Source organism: Pteropus vampyrus, unplaced genomic scaffold, assembly GCF_000151845.1.
Source record: "Pteropus vampyrus isolate Shadow unplaced genomic scaffold, Pvam_2.0 Scaffold68, whole genome shotgun sequence".
Classification (NCBI taxonomy): Eukaryota; Metazoa; Chordata; class Mammalia; order Chiroptera; family Pteropodidae; genus Pteropus; species Pteropus vampyrus.
The window spans coordinates 4,344,540-4,358,305 of record NW_011888849.1 but is presented as its reverse complement, the minus strand read 5'-3'; the positions used below and the strand labels follow the sequence as shown (position 1 = coordinate 4,358,305).

At 37.0% G+C, this 13,766-nt stretch overlaps 1 protein-coding gene across 1 annotated transcript in view; it reads right to left on the bottom strand.

The window, feature by feature from the left end:
• The window catches only part of ANKRD22 (ankyrin repeat domain 22), a 23,165-nt gene continuing 9,399 nt past the window's right edge, over positions 1-13,766 (bottom strand). The window contains 5 exon segments of the mRNA XM_011361610.1: positions 1-78; positions 775-873; positions 3,323-3,400; positions 5,900-6,007; positions 8,472-8,663. Coding sequence (XP_011359912.1) covers positions 1-78; positions 775-873; positions 3,323-3,400; positions 5,900-6,007; positions 8,472-8,663 — 555 coding nt within the window.

Sequence of the window (13,766 nt, the reverse complement as noted above, 5' to 3'; positions counted from 1 at the left end):
TTATGATGCCTTCCTTAGCATTAATTCAATCTGGGAAAATTTTAATCTCCGTGCAATGTCCAGGGAACTCTCACCATGCTGAGGAGAAAAAAGAATTATAGTTCCCTCTCTCCAACAGGGTCAAACGCCAATGCAAAGGGTCCAGTAAACAGTTCTGACTGATTGACTCACAGGCTTGACAAGCGCATGACATGTCATTCAATTCTAACAGTAATAAGATAACTTAATTCTTCCAAGAGATGATTAATTTTGCCATTAACAACATCAGAGGCAATTAATTTACTTCAACACAAGGCTGAAGTTAGAAGATTATGCTGCCATAGGAACCTCAGACCATAGCCCACAGATTCTTATCTTATTTCTTACTCCCCCACACCACCCCATGGCTTATGCCGGCATTGGAGGGTTTAAGATAAAAATAAACTTCAGCTACTCCTTTGCCGGCAATTTCTGTTTGGGAGGCCCAAGTGGGCCTCTCTCCTCCAATCAGTGATATAGGAACACAGGCTTTTTCCTTATTATGGCTTCACTATCTTAAAAGTGATTCCCATTGTCATTCTGTGGGTAAGTCTCCGTGCCAGGAACACACAGAGAGGAAACCTAACCATCTGGCTTTAGCTAGGGACGGAGGGGAGGCACCCCCCATCCCCGAACCTCCATCCCCCAGACAGAAGCGGGGGCACAAGCCTCATCTAAGCCCTCCCCTCGGTGCTGCACGCAGGTTCAGACAGCCGTCACAGACGCCACAGACACCACAGCCGCGTCTCCCCTTACCTTATTTCTTATCGTGGGGTCTGCATGGGCCTCAAGGAGCAGGGGGATGAGCGTCTGGTTTTTCATTTCGCAGGCGTAGTGTAGCGCAGTGCAGCCATACTGAAACGCAAAGGACGGACACTGCAGCTCATCAATGGGCTCCACAGATGGAGCCTGCGGCTTCTTTAACGAGCGCTGTTTGCATTTTGTAGTGTACAGCTAAACAAAGTCTACAAACCATCTGTGTGCAACTATATTTCTTGTACCAAAAAAAGTCTTTTATGACTCAATGAGTATGTTATTAATGTCCTCTAAGCCACTGATACCTTCCTTTCTCATTTTCTGTTCCAAACTAAGAAAAAATGCTACTTCGAAAGCTGATGCTGAATTATCCCAAGGTCTCTTTGTAGAATTCTATATGCCTGGGCAATCACCGCCTTGATCGTGTTACCTGTTTTTCCTTAAAGGGTCTCCACGTGGACCTTTGGTTCTTGTTCAAAACCCCCACAGTCTGAAGTACGTGGCTGGTGTGCACACTGCTGCAGCACACCTCCAAGATCAGTGCCGTTTGACATAGAACTCTCCCATAATTGGATTGTTGTAGTTTATAATATATATTATAAAACAGTGAGTCTAATCTGTTGGTACTAATTTAAAACGCTAACTACAGATCAAAAGAAATTTATAGCTGGGACATTTGTGCTCAAAATTTTGACTTTCAAAAAGCTGCCAAACAACTATGGTTTGGGCAAGTGAAGAAATAATACCCTCGACTATCAAGACTAATAGAATTAACTCTGGATCTTTTTCCCCAGAAACACTTCTAAAATCATAGGAAATAATGCTACAATCACTTATTTTTATTAAGTGATGGTATGATAAAGGGAAGATCTATCTGAATTTTTCCATGTGAAATAAAGACAGTCTAATCACCTAAAAATATAATACACAGCATTACATAGAGTTGGAAAATGGATCTTAATACACAGATAGTATTTGAAAAATGGTGAGAATAATGTGTCTGCGTGTACATATATGTGCACATATCTGAGCATACACAAGAATGACATTCTCTACCTAGAGATAGAGATAAACATAGATAACGAGAAAAATACTCTAAAGAACTTTCGTTCACAAGCAAAGTTTTAAACTTTTTGAATTACTTTTTACTTTTAATTTTTAATGACATCTTAATACATTTCGAAGCTATCTAAGAAAATAATAATTCACAGTAGTAGTCTATCCAAATTAATCCAAAAATCTTACTTGAAATAAGAGGGAAAACATACATTTCATAAACTTGTTCTCTTGTGTGAGCTCGCTCTCCCTCTCACACTCACACACACAAACACACACACATACACAGAGCTATTTAAACAAAGGATTTAAACAAAGGATACCAATACAACAAAAGCTAAAATGATGTAAATAATTAATAGAAAATGGGAACATTTTCTCACAGAACATAGGATGGTAATACACATGCAGATCTATACAACATAAATTAGGGATCACAAACGGAATACTGGTTTTTTGCAAACAAATTTCAACTGGCCTACTTTTTTTAGTAAAACCTGGCAATCCAAAATTTCATTCAATTAATGTAAGCAAATAAAATTCCTTACAAGTAAACTTGTGAACCATTTATGATCATGTAAGGGAAGAAGACGAGTTCAAGGATGCAGTTGTAAAAAGAGGGAAAAAATGTATACTTATGAAGAGGAAGAAATTAGCTGATGCTTCTCCTGCTGTAATCACTGCTTTTAACATCATTTGGATTTCTCTTTGACCTTTGTCCTTATCTTTCTTTAGTTTATGGATGGGGACTCTCTTAGCAGTGAGTTGGGATCTTGGCTACAGCTAATGTCCACTGAGCACTTATTATGTGCCAGGAGCTCTGCTAAGTGCTTTACATCAGGAGTCTCCAATCCCCGGGCCACGGACTGGTAGCAGTCTGTGGCCTCTTAGGAACGAGGCCGGATAGCAGGAGGTGAGCGGCAGGCTGGCCAGTGAAGCCTCATCTGTATTTGCAGCCGCTCCTCAGCGCTGGCGTCACTGCCTCAGCTCCACCTCAGATCATCAGGCATTAGATTCTCATAGGAACACCAGTCCCTGGTGCCAAAAAGGTTGGGGAACGCTGCTTTACATGAATCAGCTCTGTAAGTTGTCGATATCCTCATTTTACAGATTAGGAAACTGAAAGTTGAATAAGTTTATAACTTACCAAAACACCACATTGGTAAAAAGTAACAAGCCTTGGTTTATACTTCGGCATTCTGACTCTAGGTTCTTAACTAACAAGGATGAATTTTTTTTTTTTATCAGAGCCTCCATTTTCCTTAACTTCTCACCAATAGTAGAGCAGTTTTTTTGAAAAATGTCTGATATTCAAAAAACTTTTATTCCCACAAGTTTAGTGGCAGTATATAAACAAGTTCGCCTGACTGGCAGTGAAATAAAAAAATGCAAAAGTGTCTAGGAAAAAAAAGCAAGTAACTATAGATGACAAGTATACTACCTACAAATACCATTTTGAATGTTATTTCAAAATGACAAAATAAAAACTTACACAGTCTGTAGCATTAACTTCGACACCAGCATCAAGTAGCATTCGGACAAGAGTCTCATTCTGCTTTGTCTTTGATACCTATTATGAATGACAAGTACAAGAGAGGTTTATTTATATTTTTCTATCTTATGTCTAGACTATTTTAACCAACAGGTTTCATTTTAATTCCAATACCCTTAAGTGTCCATGCACTTTTCTTAAAACTTCTCCCACATCCTCACCCCCTTACAGTGTTGATAAGGTAAAGCCAAGTTTCTTGGAGTGTGGTCCTGGAAGAGCAGCATCAGCACCTGGGAACTTACAAATGCAAATTATGGGGCCCTACCCCAGACCTATCAAATTCTACTGAAGACAGGGTCCAGTGATCTGTCTCCCTTCCGGGCTCAAAACCCTTCAATGATGTCCCATTGCTCTGAGGGAAACTATTCAGCCTGGCCTGCAAGGTCCCATAATTTGGCCTCTACTTATGGCCCTACCTGGCTCACTCAACACCTCCTGGCTCACCTTGCTCTAGTTACACTGGCCTTTAGTTAGTTTTTCATTCTCACCAGGCTCCCTAGTGACATAAAATAGTTACACTGAATATTCCTTCTGCCTAGAAGCCTCCTCCCTCCTCCTTTCTTTACCTAGTAAACTAATATTTAATATCTCAGTCAAGGCCCCTCTTCTTCTAGAAGACTTTTCCTGATCTAGCTGGCCAGGTAAAACTCTCTCCTGGGCTCTCTGTACCACCTACTTCTTGGTAATTTTACATGTGTTTCTGTCATTATTTGATTAATGATTCCGTCTTCACAGCACTCTAACTCTCACGAAGACAAGGATTACACCTGTTGGATTCATCATTGTATGTCTAACACACCCAAGAAAGGGCCTGGCATTTAGTGGGTCCATAATGTTTTTGTTGAATGATTGAAAAAAAGAATGGAATTAAGTAGCTACCTCAGAAATCCACTTTTCCCGCCTAGTGCCCTGAAATTCTGATCACATGACAGGTTGAGCATCCCCCGAACACCCATCCCATCGCTTGTGGGAGTATAGCTCTCCATGGTCGGGTGGCATGTTCTAGAGTTCAGCCCCTTTATCACCTAGGAAGCTCCATCTAATTGTCTTTCCTCTTCGTGCCTCCCTCCTATGTCACCTTCTAAACTGACTTTCTCCTCCTGCCTTTCTCTGAAGTAACACAGTCCTTTCTGGTCCCTTTTAATTTTTTCTCATGTCACTTATCTCTTACGTACCACAAATTAAGCATTTCAGGCCCCATTAATAAATAGGGTACTTGTGCAATCAGATTTGGGCTATTCATTACAATGAGTAATTTTACCCAGGCCTTCAGCTTTTAACATTGGACTATCTTATTAAGCAGGGCTGTATGTCAACAAATTCTAAATGAGCCTTACTAATCATAATTGTGATGTTTTCTTCATAATTTCTAAAAAGAAATGAATGACAGATTCTTCTAACCCCAAAACTACATATATTCAAATCCTATGTGTTAAATACATGATTAATTTTTCAAGAATCTGTAAATGAATGACAGATTCTTCTAACCCCAAAACTACATATATTCAAATCCTATGTGTTAAATACATGATTAATTTTTCAAGACCTTTTTAAGGTTATATGTTTATCAGCGAATTACAGTTTTTTCTCTCCCATAAATCAAAGCATCAAAATCAATGTTATCATATTTAATTGTAGTTCCTCAAATCCTGTAACATTTAAATACCAAAGGAGGTAATAACATTTCCAACTGGCAGACTTTGTTCTGGAGCTTATGTTAACAGGAATAACTAACATCCATGGTCTATTAGCCACAAAGAGAAAGAAGATCTGTCATTTAACTGGAGTAAATAACACATTTGTTGAGTGATCTCTCAGAGGTGGAACTGGCCACAAGCAAAAGCAGATGGAAAACAGTGAGTCAGTGCAAATCTGTCACTCTATTTGAAAAACAAAAAACCAAACACTCAAGTTTTATTTTCTACTCATAATATGACTGCATTCCTACACAGGAATAATTTTCTTTATTCAAGAAAATTACTGCATGCCAAGAATTCATTCAAGCATGAATAAATTTATCAAAGTGAAAGGTTGGCTTCAAATTCCATATAAAGATCTGTGTTTATCATTTGCTGTCTGCTAATCTCTTGAGATCTGTTTTCTAATTCACAACCAGGGTGGTTCCTTAACAATCAGAAACTCAGAAAAATATGTACAAAAACATAAACTCCTCTTACAAAAAAGAGAGAAATGAAATAGCAGGAGGGAGAATTTATTTTTTAATATTTAGGATGTTTGTGCTTACTTAAGATGATTCTTAAACCAGATTAATTTATTTTTCTAAATAATGATTGCATAGATTATTTTACCATTGATTAATTTATTTGGCTACCTTTCATTCTTGCTTTATCTTAATCTTAACGTCTCATGTATGTTAGAAATGTCATTTATAGAATACAAACCAAGAGCTTGTTTTGTTACTATTTATTTACTTCTCACTGGCCCAGCAAAACTTGAAGAGTCATGCTACTGATCTTCTCCTACTCGCTGATCCTTTGCTCTCACAAATGTACTCACCATAAGGAAATACCCAATAAGCAGGACAGGCATCAACAGGATAATGAGTAGATAATCAAAGAAGGTAAATTTTTTCTTCACAGCATAATGCAAGCAGGTTCTCTCTTTCTAAAAATTAAGAAAAGAACGCTATTAATAAAATATTTCATATCAAATTTCATGTTTTCAGATTACTTTAGCAAAAAAATTAGTTTTATGGTACCCATGCCACATTTTTCTGTCGAGTATGTCTGACTAATAAACCCAGGTTTCCAATGATTAAAATATTGAACACAGTATAGTCTAAAGAAAAAGCTGGGGGGAGGACCACAGAAAGACAAGGGGTGAAATATACATTTTACAAATCATCAAAAGATAGAGTCTCACATTGTGATATAAACTAAAACTAAATTCAGAATGGAAATCTATAGTTATCCCTTAATCACTAATGGTATACAATTATTCATTTTGTACTTCATTCATAGGAAAATCTTAACCATAGAGCAATTTTTCCATGTTTCTACATGCATACAGCAGTGCTAGAAGAATGGAAATAACTCGATTTAATTCTTCAAATATGTGAATGTTTATCAGATGATATACTTAAGTTTCTAGGGATTGTGGGGCATGCTAAGTCTCAGAGCCTCATAATAAACCCAGGGAGACAGAAATATGCACAAATAAGTATAATGCAAAACAGGCTGTCGCAACTAGAATACCAACCAAATCAATGACAAGAAAGGGAAAGCAAGAGAGGAAAGAAAGGTTAACTTCCACTCGGGAAAGCACTGTTCTTAAATAAGACTTTTTGTTTTTCTAATATTAAGGTAGATATGTTCTCTATAAAAGGTTTATAAACTAGACAAGAAGATAATGATAGAATAAATTTAAAATCACCCATTATCAAACAGCCCAGAGTTAATTGTTGACATTTTGCTATGTTTTCTTACAGTCTTTTTTAATGCATATATGTGGAATTTTTAAGTATAGGTGCATACTGCACATGCAAAATCATATCTGCTTTTTAAAAATTAACATTTAGAATATGCACATCTTTCCATGCAATTTAATATTTTTGAATATATGACTCTAATAGCTATATGGCTTTCTATTGAATGGAACTATTTTAATTTATTTAGCTAAACCCTACATGGCAGACATTTGAATTTTTAACTTTTCACTTTTATAAATACTGCTTGAACATCCTCATTCATAAAATTTTGTCAATATTTCTAAATTCGTCTTTAGCATAAGTTTCTAAAAACATAATTCCTGGCATACAAGGTATTAATGCTTTTCGTATCGTGCTGCTAAACTGTGTTCCAAAAAAATGATAATGACTTAAACTCCCTTCCTAGTCAACACTCGATTTTCTCTTTTAATCCTGGGCAATTTGACAGACCAAAATATAACCATCTATCTATCTCTATCTCTATGTTTTCATTTGCTTTCAACATAATTGATGTTCTCTATTAAGTATGTACATCTCAATCGTCAGCAGAGCTTTTTGTTTGTTTTTAAGGCCTTTTGTTTGTTTACTACTTCTGAAAATAATTCATAAACATAGACTTAAGAAATGAGAAAGCACTGGTTCAATTTATAAATGTACAAAGGGAGGCACAGAGAATGTTAGTAAAGATGCTGACATAGAATCTTCAGGTCAAAGAAGAGCAGAACACATAATTGTTGTGGACATCCTTTCAGAACCCCTTTGTCACTTCCAGTGTCTGCATCACAGTAAAGGCAAACTTTAAAGTACACTGAATAAATATAAAAAGTCACTATTTGTAATAATTATGAATGCCCTATATCCACTCATGTACATTCGATGAGGAACAATATAGCCTGTAGTGCCCCACTTGACTCCTCTAAATCAAATTAAAGACCATTTGGAGTAATAAGTTAACCAGAGAAACGGAGCCTCTTGTATTATAAAAATAGTGGAAAGGACTTCAGTGGATACTTGAGATTAATAGAGATATTATTAGACTAAGTGTTTAGTTTACATTTTTTATTTTAAAAATATTTTAATGTTGTTAAATGTTTAATCTTTTTTGTTTTTCCCAAATAGCCTCTGGTTCGTGAGCTTATCTGTCCTTGGCAAATTTCTCCCTGGAATTCTTTTATTCTATAATAAACTACAGGTTCTTTTGAAGATCTGAACACTGACATAGTAGGTAAAAATCTAACTAATGAAATAACACCACCAGGTCAATATTTTTTTTCTGGGAAATCTTTCTCATTACTTCTGTAACAGTGAGGAGGAGGCGCTGGGAAAGAAGAGCGGGAAGGCAAGGAAAAGCATGAGGGAGAGAAAAAAAGAAGAAAAGAAGTGCTATCCAGTCAAACGAGTGCACCATTCTCTTCCTTGTCAGAAGTACAAGGACATAATTAACCACAAAATATGCCTGCTGATTAAACTATGCTTTAGTCTGCTCTCTGCCTAATAAAATATCTTCAGTATGGGTCAGTCTCACTAAAACAAGGTCAAAGAAATTATTGGTATTAGGAGCTACAAGCAACGAGAAAATGACATTCACTGTTGCCATTATCACAGTCGATTACTTTCTCCACTCATGTGTCACGGCCTCACCTTGTTTTTGAGATTCACAGCAGCATTTCTTCTTAAAAGGAAGGAAATGATTCTCAGGTGCCCTCACCTGCAAGCACAGATCAGAGGAGTGTCTCCGTTAAAGCCATCTTGAACGTTGATACAGTTGCTGTCTTCCTTCACCCACCGCCACACTTGACCTAAGTCATTCTGGTAAGCTGCCTGGCAGATGGGCTGAGACGAGAATAACAAAAGCAGAGTTTGAAATACAGGTACGATTAAACCACGATAAAAAGAAAAAAATCATTACCCGATAACTTAAAATTCAAGTGTTTCCCCGTGGTAGTAGGTTGCTTTATAGATGAGATTTTTGGTCTCAATTATGCCTTAATTTTCCCATTTAAAAAAATAAATTGCAGCTCTCTCAGGAATGCTACGTTTTCTAGGATTTGGTGTTTAAAGCGATGAAACTACAAAAACAGAATGCTAGAGATAGAATGATGTCATTTGTTTCCAAAGACTATCGATATACTAGAGCGAAGAGAAAATAATAGTAAAAACAAGATATTTTGTGGCAAACTTTGGGGGTAAGTTTAGGATTGTAGTCCGTGAATCATCTCGAAGCAAACGGGAAAAGGGTTAAGTCTAAAACAAGCGTAAATCCATGAGGAAACTCTTAAGATTTCCTACATTGCTTGGCACACAGAAATGTTTATCAAATGGACAAATGAGTGAATAGGTGGATGTGATATTGCGATTCGACTCAGTAAGGAAATTGTGCGTTGTGTTCAGGGACAGATGATGCCTATAGAACAGGAGGATTTTACTGAACATAACATAGGCATATCAGAAGAGATCAGGGCAGCACTAGGTGATAGGACAAAGACACATGGTTCCCCATACTCGGGAAACTCAACAAAGTGGGAAAAGATCTAATTTAGATTAAAAATATACAAATAGCAAATTATGCAATTAACTGTAATTAGATGCTCTTTATTTTGGAAAACATTAAGGAGCTTTGCAAAGCATAATGCAAGTTTAACAGCAAGACCTAAGCAGACCTCGTCTTGCTCACCTTTCTCCCTCTGCTCTCCTTCTGCACTTCTCTCTTTTTCTTAATACCCCATGTTAAATTAATCCATCTGGGTCTCTGCCCTTACTGCTCTTTCTGCATAAAACACTTTGTCTCCTCTCTCTTAACCTGGCTAACTGCTAATTTATCCTTCACGTCATAACTTAATTTTTATTTTTTCTAAATTTTTCCCGACTCCAGTACTCCTTCACAGCAACTGGCATAACTGTAACTATTTTCTTTACTATTTATAATCGTGTGTTGCAGGCCAGCACGAGTCAGGAGGGATTGAAGCAGCAATGAGTGAGGGAAGGCATTGAAGTTCAAGCTATAAACTCCATGTGGATAGATGCTTTATCATTCAATTCACTACCACATCCCCAGCATATAACACAGCACTGGGCACATGATGGGCAAACACTAAACACTTTAGACTGATTTTAATTAGATAGCATTTAAAAAGACACTTAGAATAATACCTGGCATGTGGATGGCACTCCAATGATGGAAGTTATTATTATGGCTTATTAAGTCATTCTTTAATTTGATAACAAAGTCAAACCTCTAGTGTGTGCCTGCCATAATTGCTAGGGGGAAAAAATATAAACGATATTACTTTTAATCATGTAAAATGTATTTACTGGTTGGATATATAGGGTATACCCACACAAACAGACGAACCAATAACAATTTTAAAGAAGTGCAGACGAGTACATAAGCACCTGCAGCAGCTGGGACAGACGCAGAGAAAGTCAAGTGGTGTATCTGCTAATCGACTCATGTTCTAACATAATCGAATATCATAATTAGTGAACTTTTAAAAGTAAGATACTTTCAAACTGAAAGACCTTCTCAGGAGAGAAACAACCCAAAGGAAAGTCTACTCAATAGCAAATAAGAGGCAAATTTCTGTACCCCAAAATGAAATGAGCGTGGTACAGAGGTTCCAACTTGCAGTAAAAATGCACAATTACACAAATCACCCTTTCTATTATTGCCCTAAAGTATTCCTTTTTTTTACCAGGCCTTATCATCAGCAGTGTCTCAGGGGACCACCTGGCTGGCATGGAAATAACCAAGGCAGTTGAAAGAACATGTATCCGGTGTCAGAAAATGGTTGTAGTTGTGGTTCTGCTACTAACTCCCAGGTGACTAAGGACAATTTTCTTGCCCTCAGTGTGTCTCAGTGTCCTCAGTCATGAAATAAAGGAGTGAAGCAGAAGTTCCTTTGGGTTCTCACACTCATATGACTGTCACACTTCTGGACCTTGAGTCTCTCCCCAACCAACACATCTTCCACATCAATGGCTAGGGTTAAAGGTTAGGGTTAGTGCTATTTTAGCACAAAATCACCCTTGTCTTAGCAGTGATGCCCGGACATTTAGATTTAAATAACAAGTACAGTAAAACTAAACTAAATACAAGACAATGTGAAGTCACCAACTCTTCATTTTGTCGATTAAACACATTAGATGCATGGTTTAATTTATTAGATGCATTATTAGATTTATTATTTCATAAATTAAAAGATATTTTAATATAAATAAAAGTTTAAAACAGGAATATTTTAACAAAATATATAAAGATATAATCAACATGAAGAAAAAACAGTCCTTTACATGTGGAAAAACTTATGTCATTGTTCTTTTTAAAAAAATTCACTATAAACGAGCAAAAATTTGCCATTGATCACTAGTAATCATGACTACCATTTGGAAATTGATAGTCTACTATGCAGAACTTTAAAACAGATGGCTATAAAGTTCATTTTTCTTTTCTTAAAATTTTAAATTACACCATTTAAAAAACTGGAATGTTTCCTGTAGTAATTGGCTTACTAGCTTCTCTTTAAAAATTGAAAGATTTGACAACACTAGGTCCACATTCCCACAGCCCCCTCTGCTCCTCAAATACTTCACCAAAACTTAACTAAAACGAGAAAATGAAAATGTGGATAGTTTTCCTGCAAAAATCAATTGATGTCTTTGAGTGTTTTCTCAATCCCACTTGGGCAATGTTACTTAAAATATGAACCTGATTTTACCTTTAAATATTTCCTAGGCTTCTTGTATCCTAGACACAGTTTCTGTTTTTGAAAAGTAAAGTGTATGCCTGGCTCAGTTAGACATAGATTTGTTGCATGAATTGTAAAAATCTCTAAAAAGATTCTATGTCGTTATAAACCCTGTCTCCACTAGGGGGCAGCTAGGAGTCATAAAAGCACTGACAAGAGAAAGAAGGGAAGCCCAATGGAAAAGTGTTGATTTACAAGCTACCAATGAGAAAGAGGAGGGGGCTATCCATTAGGGTTGAGACAAGAGTTATTATGAATTCTGTTAGCCTCTGAAGTTTCTAGAATTTGGAAGAACTCTGGGTGTAGAGGAAACCAGTGGAGAACTTGGGAAACTACCATAATAACTCTGTCTCCTAATAGTCTCAGAACTCTTCCGTACAAACTTACCGCCAAAGTACTAGTTCAGATCTTCATTATTCTTACCAGGACTATCACATTTATAGCCATTAATTGGCCCTATTTTTTCCTGTCTCACCCATTCGGCTCCAACCCATCCTACAAAAACAGCAGCTGAACATCACTTGCTAGTTGAAAATCTTCAGTGGTGACCAATCAGATTAGGTTACTGTCCCCAAACTGACACGTATGTTTCTTCGAATCTCACAAATCCTGTCTTTCCAACTTCATCTCCTACCACTCCCTTATCCGTACCCTTGAGCTAAGTAAATAAAGATGTGAGTGTTATTAACAGCTATCTCCCCACCCAGACTGTAGGCTGCATGAGAGCAGTTATTGTGTCTGTACCTATACGACATTGTATTCCCAACACCCACTATATGTCTGACACAAAGTGAACATTCAATATATATTTGGTGAGTAAGTAAATGTATAAACTATAATTTAACCTTTTATTGAGTACCTCATTACTTCATTAAACCCTCACAACAACCCTATAGGCTAAGTATTATTATATACCCATTATTTACAGGTGAAAATGAGGGATTTTGTCTTCTTTGCCAAAGTCACACAGCTTATAACTGGCAGTGCCAGCAAGAAAATCAAGGGGAATACTACAGAAGGTATATATTCTGGCTCTAATTACTTCAGGCAATTTGAAAAAGTCTTCAAAATGTCTTCAGGCTATAAGACTGTGTTTGAGATTTTTTTGGTTGCATTTGCACCCAAAGTTAAGCTACAGCCTACAGTCTCAGGAGATCGCTCATTCTTCTACCCTGGCCTGCTGATGACCTAGCTTTCTTTGTTATATATCCAGATTCTTTCTCCAGACTGACCTAGAATTAGCAATATCTGCCAAGAGGTAAAGAATTGGTGGTCAGAGAAGTTATGAGTCAGGAGAAATGAGAAAAATATAAAGGCCAAATGCAAACATTTCAAGAAAGAAGACAGAGTAAAGAGAATGAAGTATAAGGAAAGAGTGCTGGATTTGATCATTAATGACCATCCAGAGATCCATTTTCAGAGTTATGGGGCAGAAGGCAGAACACAGGGGCCTGAGTATATGGTCTATGAAGAATTAGAGGATGTGATTGGAGAGGAGTTTGTGGCAGTGTGGCCGTGAAAGCTAAGAAGGAGCTAGCCAAGTCCATGAAGGGGAGCACAGAGTCTGGCCAGCGTTCTGCACATCTATAGGCAAAGTGGTGGTGTCAAGCGGTTATAATAAGTACAGGCTCTGAAAGCAAACTTTCTGAGTTCCAATCTCGATTCCACTATGTAATAGTTGTGTTATTTGGACAACTTATTTAAACTCTCTGGCCTCAATTTCCTTCTCTATTTAATAATCACATCTTCTTTATCAGGTTACAGAAAGTATTAGAGGTGCCTGATGGATGAAGCACTTCATTCAGACCTGACTCATAATAAACCCTTAATTAATGTTAGCTACACTTATAATTATTAAAACTTAAGAAGCCAGTGAAGATGGGGAGGGATGTTATGAAAGAGTAGATATTTGCTTAGAGAGAGTGAAGAGGCGGTAGGGTAGAGAACAAAAATGGAAGCATTTGCCTTTCTAAACAGAATGACAATTCTGGCTTTAAGGCCAAAGCAAAGAAGGAAAGACAGATAATTGGGGTAGAAAGAATTTTACATTGGCTGAAATTTTTGCCAGAAAGTCTGCATTTCACCTGCATGCTTTATGCTACAATGTATTTATCGCAAATAAATAGGCATAGATAACTCAGTAAATAACAATTGTGTTTCAATAAGTGCATGGGTTAATGACATAGGAGAC